The 15,337-nt window shown below is 37.3% G+C and overlaps 1 protein-coding gene across 8 annotated transcripts in view; it reads right to left on the bottom strand.

Moving 5' to 3' along the window:
* Positions 1-15,337, bottom strand: part of mctp1a (multiple C2 domains, transmembrane 1a) — a 205,849-nt gene that overhangs the window by 95,380 nt on the left and 95,132 nt on the right. For 6 of the 8 annotated variants that reach the window (XM_089130115.1, XM_089130118.1, XM_039662314.2 and 3 more), the window contains exons 3-6: positions 6,805-6,947; positions 6,468-6,547; positions 5,947-6,058; positions 3,497-3,535 (exon numbers count right to left, since the gene is read on the bottom strand). In XM_089130115.1, the coding sequence (XP_088986241.1) occupies positions 3,497-3,535; positions 5,947-6,058; positions 6,468-6,547; positions 6,805-6,947 (374 nt within the window). The remainder of the gene's footprint in view (positions 1-3,496; positions 3,536-5,946; positions 6,059-6,467; positions 6,548-6,804; positions 6,948-15,337) is intronic. The other 2 variants (XM_089130117.1, XM_039662318.2) reach the window with 1 other exon arrangement.

Genomic DNA, 15,337 nt, shown 5'->3' with positions numbered 1-15,337 from the left:
ATATTTTGCTTTTAAAGAAAAGGACTACAACAAACGGCTGGTAGGGACTACACAACATTCCTAAAATGTGCATAAACACGGGCCCCGGGAACATGCAGATCATGTTGAGAAGAGGAAGAATGGTTGTATAAGAGTACATTTGTGAGTCAGCTCAAACTTAAGCATCAATCTTTTCACATGCAATTGAAAGTCACTCTGTCTGCATCTCACAACAGTTCCTATATGAGAGATTTATAGATTACATGATGACAGAATATCCTAATTGAAGATAGTTAACTCTAAATCAGCAACATAAATTCATCAAACCATTCAGAGATGTCCTGTTGCATTCTACATGTTGTCACTTCTTGAGTCTCTCCATCTTAGACTGACTCCGTTCATATTATTAAAGGGAGAACAGTTTTTGTTATTTTAGTGTTATTTTATCTGCATGAGGAAATCAGAAGCTGCTAACATACACAAGCTCCCCCGCCCTCTTGAAACTCTGCCCTCTGCAGCAGCATCATTTGCATTTAAAGGGCCAGTCACAAAACGTGCGTTTTTGAAAACCCTCAAAAAGTGACAACTTTAACATGCTATATAAAAATATCTGTGGGGTATTTTGTGCTAAAACTTCACACACACACACACACACACACACACACACACACACACTCTGAGGACATCAGAGATTTATTTTACATCTTGTGAAAATGGCATTTTACCACCCATTTAATGAGAGAATAAAAGATGCTAAAGTCTACTACGAAGTAGGGTTTTAATTGCCCAAATTAAAGGGATAGTTTACCCCAAAATAAACATTCTGTCATCATTTACCCGCCCTCAAGTTGTTCCAAACATGTATTCATTTCTTTCTTCCGCTGAACACAAAAGAAGATATTTTGAATAATATGGGTAACCAAACAGTTGATGGATATGACCAATATGGCCCATCAACTGGTTGATTACCAATTTAAAAATATCTTTGTTTGTATTAAGCAGAAGAAAGAAGTTCACACAGGTTTGAAACAACTTCAGAGTGAGTAAATGATTAAAAGAAATGAGGCAAAAATTCTTCATGTTTTAAAATAGCTTGAATGTAACTCCACACCCTTGCCTCAATTAGTATATAGGGTTCAATGAATATGCAAATAAGCCCAGCCTTCCACTCACTCACACCAGCTCAGAGATTCACTCGATAAAGATTACACGTTGACGTGATTGGTGACAAGGTAGTTTGTGACGTAAGAAACACCAGCAATTTCTTCTGTTCAGTTTTAAAGTCCCTGTAAAGTCAAAATTAAAGGAGAACTCCGGCGCAAAATGAACCTTTGGTCTAATTACACATTGTTACCTAATCAACCGTTATCTGAGATTTGTTTTCATGATTGCCGAATGTAAATAGTTTTATCTCTAAAAACAGTTTAGCCTATAACGCTAGTATATACAGTAGGGCATAGAGTAATGACAAATAAAAATCGGTTGTCATTACCACTAACAAGGCTCAAAATAGCCCCACACTAACACGGTAGCATAATAAGGGTCCATACATTCAAACCGAAGCATTGAGAACTTTGTCAGTGTCCATACAGTTTAATAAGAAGATATTTTATACACACAGACAAATTCATGAATACAGGAAGAAGCCATCTTGGAAAAATAGTCTCTATCAGTCGATCTATGAACGCCGATCTTAATCTGCTTCATAATAATGAAGCAGAAGTAAAACTGGATGTAAAAAAATCGTAAGGTTTGCTAACAGCTGTGTTAGCATAAGTTTTGTTCTTGCAGACACACTTCAGGGTGGAGTTTTCTTTATATTCGTACTGTATATCAGAGCAGAAATCTTAATTTTGGAGATGTATCAATTACAAATTGATTTGCATATACAGAGATCATCGTTTACAGTATTTTGGAAATGAAAGAAAAATAGGGAGTATAAATAGAAGAAAAACCCAAGTGTGCACAGCAAGCAGTGTAAAAGTAGTTATCGTAGCACTGTTACAGTATTCCCGAGTCCCAGCCAACATGGCCCACTTTGGAGCTTCAAAGGCTTGATAAGCCTTTCAGCAGGACGTCCTTATCCACATGCTGGTGGAGAGCCACTTTCATGTTTCTGGGCCTCTCTGAAAGTTGGGCTCTAACATTAGACAAAACAAAATAGGAGTTACTTGACCTCTGCTGGGAACATGCAGCTGAGAGCTGTGCATTTTGTTCTCTTGAGTAGTGCAAATCAATGCAACTAGGTTGCGTGTAAGAAATGTCTTAGAAATGGGCCACCACTTGAAGACCACAAATTACCACTGACACTAGGACTTTCAATTAGCAGGCAACAGAAATGTCTGTTTCACACATGCACATATGAACCAGAGACAAAGAGAGTATAATACATTATTCCCGTCCCAGACCAACATGCCACTTTCATACAGTAAAAAAATCCATTCACAACAAAAGGAAGAAAATAATATGCAAATAAGTTTAAAACTTTAACAGAATTTAAACTTAAAGGTCAATAGTGAGGATGACAAGGAACAGCTTAACACTTGAATTGGAATGTTTATAGGAATAGGGTTATTCCCTTTCAATCACTTTTATTTAGCACTTTACAAAACAGATTGTTTCAAAAGGAAAATAATGATTCAACCAACTATTTTGAGAAGTTTTTCAAATATCTACAAATCAAATATTTAAGTGTTATTTTAGTATTATATTTAAATTGTATTAATATTTTGAATGAACTTTTATTGATATTTTCAGTTTAATTCGATTTTTTTTTATTTGTTTTTACTTTGTTTAACTTAAATTTGATTCAGTTTGTTTCCAAGGCAACATTTCTAATTATAATCTAATATTTATATTTTATTTAATTTCAATTTTAATCATTTTAGTTAATGATAAGATTTCATACAAATTTATCAAGTTCAGAGACCAAAACTGTCATTTGTTTTTTTTAGAGAAAGACATTGTTCACAGACCCACCACACAAATTTACCAAGAAATAAAATAAAATAATGTTATGAAGCATTAAATCAGGTAAAATATGCATACTATTCAAGGTATGACTAGAAGAACACATATCTAAAATCAACAGTATCTATAAATTGGTGGTTCCCCTGTTCACATCCTGATACAGTGCAATGATAAAGTGCATTATCTCCTCACAGAACATTGCAGCACATGCACCGTGCAGTCAATGCAATATAAAGATGGCAAGAACAGAGAATGCTTTATTTTCTCAGTCAGTTGCTACAATACACAAAGGAAACTATAGCGGTCCTGAATTTGGATCTGATTCAGCCTTAATTTTAAAGGCAGGACAAAGCACTTGAAAAATGTGCACTTTATTATCTGTACACCAGATGGCAGCGTTTCTTACCTTGCATATTGCAGCAAACAGAAAATAAAGTCAGCAAAAAAAAGTAAGCAAGGGTAAAAAATGAAAAGGGGTGTGGTCACTGCCCTCTTCAGTCAGAGCAGAGAATCAGAGAAGGCAGGGATCAGTTCATGCTGTTATTACCTTACTGGATCGTTTCCAGCTCCTTCTCATAAGCATGGTCTGTGAATGAGACAAAGCATTATAAAGCCACCCCTTGCCCTCTCTAACAGGGTGTTAGAGGTGAACCTGACAGCCTGTCTGAATACAGTTCAGAAGAGTCAAGGGGTCATAAGGAGGCAGCCTGGGGAAGCTATGGTCTGGGGGCAGCCATTATAAGCTAATAAAACTACTAAATCACACAGAAACAACAAAATGTTGTCGTTTAAAGCTTTGTTGACTAACACAAAGATACACGCATACCCATAACACACACACACACACACACAGAGAGAGAGAGAGGTATCCATAGAGGTTATAAGTGGTTGGATCATAATTAATTGTTGAGTTCATCCTGCTTATATTCTGTTTAATATGCACAGTATGCACCCTGAAAGATCACTGCATCCCACAATGCAATGTGCTGATGTTTCACAATTAAAACGTTGAAAAAATTTTATTTGCTCCCAATATATCCAGAACAAAATTGTTGCCAAAATATTATTACATAAATTTATCAAGATAAATTTATAATAATATAGCTGTCAAAACTGAAGAATTTATTCACACAAAATTGGAAAAAACATGAAAAATATCCATATTTATTTCTGTGATGATGAACTAGATTCCACAAAATGTCACATCACAGCAGAGTAGCATATTACTGCATGAAGTGTTTATCATTGCATTTTCATCCTGCTTCACAATACATTTCTAGAAACATACTGTATATATAAACACAGCGATATGGTATATACAGTTTTTTAGTATTCCAAACCATATTTTAGCCACTATCATGTTTTGATCAGACATCAGGCAAAATAAACAGCAAAAGATGGTGGCCTTAGTATTACATGTTTGTTAAATTGACTGAGAGCTTAAGTTACTAATATAAGTTTTCTTTTGGTGTAGTTCTACATAAAACACACTTGTTTCCCCTAAACTCACAGTGTCCGTGTTAAACATGCTGAGCAATAAGTACTCTTTCATCCAGAGCAACAATTACTATACGCAAAAACAAGATATATGACCGCATTAGGCTGTATGTAAAGACAGGGTGCATTTGTTAGTGAGCTAGCTGGCTAATAGCTAACTGTATTCATCTCCTCGCATTTAAATTCTGCCCGCCAATGCCGGGCATATTCTCTAGACAATAGAGAGTTTGCAATAGAAATACTTTCCAGGTCAGACATTGGCACATCTAGCTTATTTTTGGATTGTGTTTGTCTGTGTTGGGGGACAACGGATGGAAATTAGCATTGTGCTAAATCCGGCATATTTACGTTCGACTATGTTTGTACGTTCATTGATATGCATTGTTCCATCTAAATAAATAAATAAATAGCCCAGAAAACAAATTTGTAGTCTTCTGTACTGTGGTCAAATGTGTGAAATGCTATTAGATTAGATTAGATTAACCATTTGAAACCCTTGGCTAAATATACGTTTGTTCACAAGTTTGGGGTCAGTACAATTTTTTTAATGTTTTGGAAAGAAGTCTTTTATATGCTCACAAAGGCTGCATGAATTTGATCAAAAACCCAGTAAAACTATTATTTATAATGGCTGTTTTCTATTTTAATATATTTTAAAATGTAATTTATTCCTGTGATGGCGAAGCTGAAGCTGAAGTGAAGCTTCAGCGAAGGCGAAGTGGAAATCTGTTGTGAAGCTGAAGTCTTCACTGTCACATGATCATTCAGAAATCATTCTAATTTGCTGCTGAAAAAACATTTCTTATTATCTATATTGAAAAACAGTTGCACGATATTTTTTGTGGAACTATTTTTTATTTTTATTTATTTTATTTTTTATTTTTTTGCAGCATACTCGAAGAATAGAAAGATTACAAGATTTATCTGATAATAATGTAAAAGTCTTTACTGTCACTACTGATCAACTGAAAAACGATTCATTTATTTTTTTAAAAAGGACCCCAAACCTTTGAACGGTATAGTGGAAATCAAAGAGAGTACTAGTTTACCTTAGATTTCCATTTTTTTTAAAAAATAAATCGTTTTTTTTTATTCGATTCTGAGCTCCCAAACCTCCTTACCAATACATTTTCATGACTTTCCAAAAATGGACAGGTTTGGATAAGTGTTTATGAAATTCATTATATAGAGATTACACTTGTAAAGAGCAATTCTTACAGTTCTTTGTACTATAGGGCTGAAGAAGAAATAAGTTCCCTGATATTTTCAGGTTTCCCATAGACCAAAATATGGAAACGGAATGCATGTATTTTCCTAAAAGTACGAAACTGTGAATTTTCGTGAATCATCTTAATATCTATTCAGGTTTGATGATGAGTAAATATTGCATCTTCCAGGCACATCTGATCCAGCAAGGTCACATCACACACCTCCAGCTCATATTCTCAACCCAAACACATCAGCTAGAAAAACATAGAGATATGAAAATCAAAAACTCACAGTTTCCCTGAAGTCTCCCTCTTTTGGAATAAGTGTGACAGTCAGATCCAGTGAACCCAAGTCATGGTTGGGATAGTGGGGATCTTTGAGTTCAAGGGTCACATCCAAGGTCCTAAAAGGGCACAGAGAGAACCTACAGTATGAACAACCAAATACATGCCATGATTAAAGATTATGTTCTTCATTTCATACAGCATTCATGTGTTAACTATAATTGAGATACCATTACAGTTATTAATATTTAGAATTTGTTTTTATCATTTTACCTGAAATTTTAGTACATTTTTAGTTTTAGTTTTAGTTATTTTAGTACATCAAGCTAAGCTAAATGAAAATGAGAAGTGGTTTTATTTTTTTTGTAGTTAGTGTTTATTTTAATTCAAGATTTTCATGGTTTTAGTTAAATATAATTACACTTGTTTGCATATGCAAAATCACTAGGTGGCAGCAGTGAATAATTTTAGTCTCTGTCTTGTGATTGTGTTTCAGATGTGTCAATGTGTCACAAAGCATCAGACGACCTTTGGTGCTCCAGGGACTCTAAATGGAGATATGCAGAGCCCATAAAGTCATCCTGCAGCCCAAAGTCATAGTCAAAGACCTGCAGAGGATAGAAAACACACAACAGTAAGGCATGTCATTTCACACGACAAAGAACAGAAGCAAGACTTACTGTGACTGTAAGACCGGAGGTCAGTTTAAAGTGTAAATAAACAGATTTACTTCTTTGCAATCTCCATTAGTTGCATAAAATCAAACACAATAAATAAGCACTAAAGTCTCAGCAGCATACAAAAATCTCTACATATTTAATTTAAAGACTGGAGCTAAGCACTCAAACTGTTATTTATCATTTACCTTCACGTAGAGCGGTTCTCTCAAACTCTCCACCAGCAGGCTGACTTTCTCTTCCCATACTGGGTTCAGGTTCTTGTGGATTGTCTTGCTGCGAAAAACCTCCTTCCCTGCGATCTTAAACTTCACATATGGGTCACTGGTCCCTGTCAATACAACAAGAAAAATGTATTTTAATGTTATTCAAAAGACACAGTACTAAATAAAACCTTTTGTTTTCTTCCAAAAAACTAGAACATGGTGTTATAGGCAAACTTGATTTATAATACTCTAAATAGCACCTTGGAAGCACTTTCCAAATACTGCAAGAGAAAGATAAATCTTCACAGAGAAAATGAATTCAATCTTACATCATTCAGCTATAAAACAGTCTCAGACTGAGATGATGCAATACTTTCTTATTACTGACAACAACAAACACATAATTATGTTCATGTGGATGCATTTATCATGTTCAATTATGTTGATATGCACGGAAGTCTTTTTTGCTGTAAGGCTCTTTCTATCCCATGGAGTACTTGCGTATGCAAATTGGTCCGAAGGAGTGGAGGCAGACATATTTGGGTCATGTGACCTTAACTGTCAACCCTTATTGGCTCAAGCACTAAAATCTGAGTGGATACGTGTGCTGTGTGGAGCCAAGGTCAGTCTAAATGCAGTGAGCGCAAATCCAAATACACCAATGAATAATAATCAAAATGATAGAGCCTGATTATATACCCTGAGAAAATAACAAAAAGAACAACTACAGAGCATATAATGACATTGAATGTGTGTGAATGTGATATTCCACAATGTTAATACATTAAGAGACTTGTCTAAGTTACGTGGTTACCTAAAATTGCAAAAGCAACATCTTGATATTCGACTCGGTTGGTTTGCAACAGTGCAGTTTTCATAAGAGAGCACTAGATGTCCCTGTGTGTTCAGTGTTAAATGTGCACAGCCTCCTCATGTGTCACCTGACCTACTCTGACTTTGCTGCAGTGGATCAGGATCACACTTCATCACTCTGAGACATGAAGCATAGCGTAATTTCAACCAGAGATGTAAAATCACAGCACTTGCCATGCGAATCTGATCAATCAAGAATTTTCTAAATAAATAACTAAAATATGTAAATGAATAATGTATTTGTACTGAAAATTAAAAATGTCATATTCTACGTCAATCAAATTTGTCTAATTTTTAACAATTTTAAGTAACATTCTGTGTGTTACGCTTAGTTCCAGGGAAAGTAGCTACATACTTTAAAGCTGCATTCCTCTTTGTCGCCATCTCTGTTTGAATTCTGCAATTGCAGTCATTCGCATAATTATCAACTTTACGAGTTATAGTACGACACCCTCGACATGGCACATAGCTCAGAAGAACACAGTGTTTGAGGAGTGTGTGCAGCTGTCAATCACCGTGCCGATGTGGAGACTGGCATTCAGAATCACAGATTATTCTTTTTGGAAGAATGACCAACATAAGAATTTTCACCAGAAAATGTCCTCTGAACTAGTAAGAAACATCCACTTTTGTTCTGGTTCTGACATTGCAGTAAATTGCGCTGATTAAATCAAACAATCACTTATAGTTTATCATATCACGCAAATAGTGCAAGTTATACTTTGTTTTCAAATTGTTAATGGTAATGTTATGTAGCCTATCCTTGTTTTCGCATGGGTCCAGTTGGAGTCTCCTTTTTCTGTAGCCACTCCGAAGTCCGATTTAAGTCGTTTGTATTTTACAGCAGGTGAATCTATTGTCACTGGTGATTGTCGTTTGAACCTTTCTGGATCCGCCATCAAATTGATAAGTTTAAGTGCTGTGAGAAAAGGCTATAAATCTCCACCTCCAACATCCTCACGCAAGATAGCCTACTAGCCGAAACTCCTTCTTTATGTGTACAGATGTGGCGTAATGACGTAAAGACACGCTCGAATCTCCTGCGGAAATCCACCAGTACCACTGGAATTAAAACATTATTACAAGCTTACCATTTTGATAATTTTTAACCCCAAAAAAGCTACAGACTGCAGCTTTAATGAAGTAAGGCCGTGTGTCCACCAAAGCGTTTTTAGCCAGCTGAAAACGCTAGACGCTCTGCTGAAGACGCCGTGCTTTGGGCGCTTGAGAGTGTTTTGGCAGCGCAGCGTTTTTTCTGTTGAGACGTTTCGTTACAGAATATCCGCAGCAGTTTGAATGTTGTGACAGTTGATCAGAGTTGTTTAGTCCCGCCCCTCCTCCACTGTGATTGGACGGCTGGGTAAAAAGTGACAGAAATGAGTGCTGCGTTTTATCCAAAGTCAGACTGATCTCATAAAGTAGCGTGTGTATGCCACGCCAATTCGTATTTCCATTTTTGGCGTGCTATCAAGACGCATAATTGCCTTTGAGCGTGTTTATGAACGCCGTTGACTTAACGTTATATAAATATATGACTTACCTCAACCCCGTCCCTAAACCTAACCGTCACTGGGGTTAATGGCATTTATGACTGTTCCCTTACCATCCTAGGTACCATCCTCAGCGTGAAAAAAACGCTCAGCGCCTCGTTACGCTCATGGAGTTTAAAAAACGTGGCGCTCCCATTGACAACAATTGAAAACATATGCCAGGCGGGATAATAGCAAAGTAAATAGCATAGACACAAATTGAGAGCTTTAAATACACAATGATAATGATCTGAATGCAGACCGCTGTGCTGATTAAATGAATCACCATGACAACAGACAGCGGCGGAAACTAGAACACTGGAAACTAAAGAAGACAAAACAAACAAAAAGTCCATGAAAATGGAACTAACTAAACATAATTGTTACGGAACACACCCCCTCCGGAAAGGCACAGCCTTGCGCCATAAAATGGCTGAGGATGTGGTTCAGGAGGTGTAAGCTCCAGTGGAATGAACCCATGGGGGGGAGACAGCTCCAGGGAAAGTGGAGCCAGTAGGAGCCAAAGGGGTGGAGAGCCAAAGCGCAGCTGAAGGCTCGAACCAATGTCGACCAAGGCGATGTCCGACCAAGGTGGAGCCGGTGGGACAAGGAAGCACGGTGGAGCCAATGGGACGACGGCCATGGGTGGAGCCAAGGTGGAGTCAACTGCTCGATAGGCCGAGTTGGAGCTATGGGCCTGGAGGTCTGAGGTGGAACACCTTTGCAGAGCTGGTAAACTATAAGTCCACAGCGGATCCAAACAGGTAAAAGCCAATAGAGGAGCAGAGGAACTGAAGGGACAGAGGGACCGACTAGGCTAGACAGAGGAGATGGGAGAGGGAAGCAGGATGGCTGTATTTTCAATGGTATAACAGTCTCTAAGCTGGTTCTGGCCAGTGGCGATGTTGGCTTTGGACTGGGTGGAATCAAAGGAGGGAGGTGGTCATCCTCATCCAGCTCTTGTCTATTTCCCACCGGCTCGTAGATAAAAGATGGTACTCAGACTAGGCAGCTTCTTTCAGCTCCCGAAAAGATGTAATCTCACGCTCTGGCAACATTGTGGGCATTGCCGTTGGCTCAGGGTCCGTGGCGGGCATGGCGTTTTCAGCTCAGTGGTGGGCTCGGGTCCTTTCCTGCGGTAGGCTCTGCAGCCGATAAAGCTAGCATCAGGTGAGAGTAGGCACACTGCAAACATGGAGGATCGCCTCTCTTCAGGTTCCATCACTCATGTCAGGTAGGTCAAGGGGGGAATAACATTTGGCTCCAATATCCAATACAGAAACTTTTGAGTCTCGTCGTTAAGGTCCATTTTCACAGCCAGTTGACAGAATCGGGCAGTGTACTCTAAGATAGCAAGGTTCTCTCAAGCAAGATCAGTGAACTGGGCAGTGATATCCATTTTACTTCTTTTGGTCTGAAATTCTGCCATGCTTAGTTCCAAGGAAGAAGAAGAGGGATGTAACAAGACTCTTTAACAGTCTTCATAAAAACACATGTCCTGAATGGAGCCCTTAGATTTAAGGGATCCCTTCAATTTCATTACTCTGACAAACATCAATTCCAAGAGATCAATAATATGACTATATAAAAAGCTTAGGATATAACGGGAATCGATCAACCTCCTAATGTTTAAATTCAGCTCACGTTCTGCTCTGCAGAAGCCTGCATGTCCAGAGATGCATTATCCTGCAATAAAAGAGTGAATGTGACACTGCATCAGTATAAGACCAAATTCAAGTTTAATAGCTTGAAAATCTCATAAGCAAATGCATATTCAAAAATTGTTCACCACTGACACAATAGAATATACTGTATGTGATCGGATCTATCAGTGTACTGTATAACGACTATGTTCATCGCATAAAGCTATTGAATGACTTCATAAGACCAACATGCATGAGTAATGTGTTTTATAATGCTTTCTATAATTTATGAAACTCAAAAGCCCCTGGTGGTCACTATTCACTTTTATTGTGGGAAAAGAGCAGTGAAACAAAAACAAAGGTAAATGATTGACAATATTTTTTTGGGATAACTATCCCTTTAAAAGTTTGAGTAGCATTTGTCTATCCACTCATCAGCAAAAACTGCAGACTGGATTATGCTACACACTGTGGGAACACTGATGACAGCTCCATATACGATCACTTAAATTACAGCAGCTCACTGGCAGAGAATCCCCATTCAACACCTCTGCAGTGTTTCTCTCAGTGCTCATCATAACCTTTGAGGAAAGCCTGTAATGTCATTAAATCAGCACTGAGACATTTAGTACAATATTCAAACCTGGACAACATGCTGCGCACTCTGTACTGGCACTGGATTTTGTTTTGATCTTGTGTTTATTTGTCAATTGTACATATAGTCTCACTCTTTATATTAGATGCCTTTAGCTACTATACTAACATTTGATTTAATTGGTAACTAACATTTTTTATTACTAACATTTAATTGAAAGCAATGCACTTATTGTGTAATGCACCTTTTTTACGTTATAGTTATATATATATACAGTATATATATATATATATATATATATATTACTCAAATCTTTTTCGAGTCATTTCGTTCATTTTGTTCGTTGAATGAAAGAAATGACTTGAAAAAAGATTTGTTTAAAGATTTGCACAACGAGTTTGAACAGGAGAGTCACGAACGCACATCACAGGACAGAGCAAGGAAAGCATTTGTGCTTATAAAACTTAAACTTTTTAATTTATTTTTTAAATGACTCATTTAAATGAATCTATCGTTTCACTGGATAAGACCCTTATTCATCGCCTGGTGTCGTTTAACCCTCTGAGGACGGATTTATCTTAAAAACTGTTCATGATAGAGAGGTGCGGTCTTTTTTGCCGTCTTCGTCAGATTCCGCTGAAAACAGTTATATATGGTATACACACTTACTTATTGTGCAATACCACTGTGTATAAGGCCAATGAAATCAATGTTGTAAGGAATATTCCATGTGCAAAGACCAATGAAAGAATTCACACTGGGAGGAATATTTTTATTACGCAATCAGAGGAGGGTTACCACGACGTATTCTAGCTAATCAGAGGACTCTGTAGCCTTGCAAGGGGTAGTAATAGTGGTGAAGGCGACATCTAGCAAACGGAGCGGAGTATTACAAAGCGCACAGAGATTTATATGAGAGACAGAATGAATATATATATATATATATATATATATATATATAAGCAATTATAGCATTATTATTTTATTGTTTTATAACTTTTATAATGGCAAGAAGTAAAAGATTTACCTCAGAACAAGCTCTGGCACAATTGCTGGAAAGTGATGAGGAGAAATCCGAAGTTGACAGCTTTTTGACAGATGACGAATTATTTTACCAGGATGGGGAAGATCCATTTGAGGACTGGTATGTAACTTTAAATAACCTCTTTATCATTATTTATTTTCTCATGCATCTTGAGTATGCCTATGTGTATTGTATTAGATTTTTAGACAGTGAGAGAGAGAGAGAGAGAGAGAGAGAGAGAGAGAGAGAGAGAGAGAGAGAGAGAGAGAGAGAGAGAGAGAGAGAGAGAGAGAGAGAGAGAGAGAGAGAGAGAGAGAGATTACAACATGAAATGTGTTTTTAGAGTTTCATTGGGTTACATAAGTTTATAGTGGAGGGTTTTTTTAGACACAAAAAGAAGCTTCCAGTTTCATTGTGTAATTGCTCTCTTCTTTTACATTTATTTCAGTAATGATAATGACCCAAGCACGTCATCTATACCAGCACCTCAGCTTCCACCGAGGAGCGAAACAAACCAGCCAAGCACATCAGCAACACCGGCAACAGCACCTCAGCTTCCACCGAGGAGGAGACGCAGACAATCTACACAGAGTGTTCAGAGACCTACACTGAGCTGCTCAAGATCACGCTCCCCACACAATGTACATCACATGAACAACACCGGAAATCTCAGCATTTCCTTTAAATGTGCACATGAGCAATCCGGCTTAGGACGTTGTGAATGACAGCAAAATGGGCACATCAGACCAGGACCCACTGTTTCGCCTCAAGCCTTTGATGACACAAATCAAGGCAGCATGCAAGTCCTTTTAAGCTTCAGACAACAGTGGCTGCAGACAGGTCAACTCATCACACACCCCTGCCTATTGCCCCCTTGGACCCAGCAAACCCTGCACACAAGCCTGCAGATACCAGAAAGTATTGTGAGCACTTCAAGGCAAGCAGAGTGTACAACAAGACCCCCTGGCAGTGTGGGGCATGCAGGTGGCTCTCTGCAACTTCCTGGAGAGGCCTTGCTTTGCTCTCTGGCATGTCTGAGGAAAAATGCATGGGACTGTTTGCATATAAAGTTAATTATTTCATTGTTCTTTACACTTTTGATTGAACAGTTACAAATGTCTGTCAAGCAAAGGGTTTGAAAACTTTATTTTTTGCTCAAAAACTGTTCACTATTATTGTGTGAGGTGAGATTTTCATTAATAAATGACAAAAATAAAATTTTCGTTTTTGAAATTCTCTAGTTTATTGATTATTTTTTTACTCAAACTTCCTTTATAAACACATTACATGCATTATTATGTTAGCTTAGGGTATTCTGAATCCATAGATACCAAACACATGGTGTTCCATCTCCATTACATAATTCCCATTCCCAAATGTAAAAATAGAGAAATGGACCAAAAAGGGCTTAGTCCCCAAAGGGTTAAAGCCCTTTAAAGCTGCACTGAAACTGTAATTTTGACCTTGAAACTGTTGGAGTCCACTGAAGTCCATTATATGGAAAAAAATCCTGAAAAAATTCATCAAAAACCTTAATTTCTTTTCGAAGAAAGAAAGACATGGACATCTTGGATGACATGGGGGTGAGTAAATTATCAGCCAAAGTTTTTTTTTTTTTTTTTTTTTTTTTCACCAAACAACAAAACAAAGCAAAACAACAAAACAAAACACCAGCTAAGCAAAGTACTGGCTGCAAAACTCCAAAGCCTTTACATATAAAAAACCAATTCACTGAATCGTCTTTACTGACATCCATCCTTTTAATACGACACCAACACAAAATGTTATTTTCCTATTCATCCACCCATAACGCCAATCCTAGTGTTCATTCAGCCACTGAGACATTCATCTAAATAATTCAATAAACTGCATTCAAATTCAAGAGGAGCCAGTGACTCTAGATAATGACTCTGTAAGCAATCTGTTTGTCTCTGAATGTTGATGCCCAGCTGTAATTTATGCTTGTGCACCATGAGATAGCTGCAAGAAGTCGGTTTATCTCCATTTAAAGATAAAGGAAAAGACCAAAGAAGACCACGAGTGAATATTTAACTGTGTAATACACTTAAAACCATTCAATATATACAATTTATATTACATAAACACACCACATGGTATAATAAATAGTATAATAAATACAGCATAACAAATGAAACCAAAATTAAAATCCTGATCAACTTCAAATTATATTATCAGCATAGCAATTTGAGTAAAAAGAACTTCAAAGTTCTTATTTTGTTTGTCTTGTTCTTTACTGACAGCAGCTCCTAAACTTCAAGAACTCCACAAATTTGATGATCAATTATTCCTGCATGATTTGAAAAGATCCAAAGAGCATCTTGAGCTTCAGTAGAAGAACAATTGAAAGTCGTTACAAAGAGTCTGTAGGTTCTGGACCAATCAGACACACACTATTTAATATTTAATGAATATAAAGGTCTATGAAACTCCCCCAAAACTAACATCACAAATGAAGTTATTATGTCGGCCGGGTGTCCTGTTACAGAGCACCTTAAGACTGATAACAGACTTTTAAGGCCTCGAAGGAATGCGGCCACATGCGAAAGAGAGAGAGACAATAGAAACACAGAAACAATTGTTAATACAATCTTTGCCGCATTAGTCTGATCTATGAAGGAACATGCATCCCAGAAACGGTGATGATTTACTGTCTCGTCTACTATTATGTTTAACACTATGGTATGTTTGATTGGTATGTATGTGGTTGTACAACCAACCAACAGTCAATAAAACCTCATCTGTATCATGTCTCCTACCTAATTAATCCTCATCTAATGACTCACACTTTGATGTTCATCACCTTCCTTTAGAATGCAGTGTGGATTTCTTA

This window comes from Pimephales promelas, chromosome 4 (genome assembly GCF_988280905.1).
Source record: "Pimephales promelas chromosome 4, fPimPro1.hap1.1, whole genome shotgun sequence".
Classification (NCBI taxonomy): Eukaryota; Metazoa; Chordata; class Actinopteri; order Cypriniformes; family Leuciscidae; genus Pimephales; species Pimephales promelas.
This window is presented reverse-complemented; position numbering and strand designations above follow the sequence as displayed.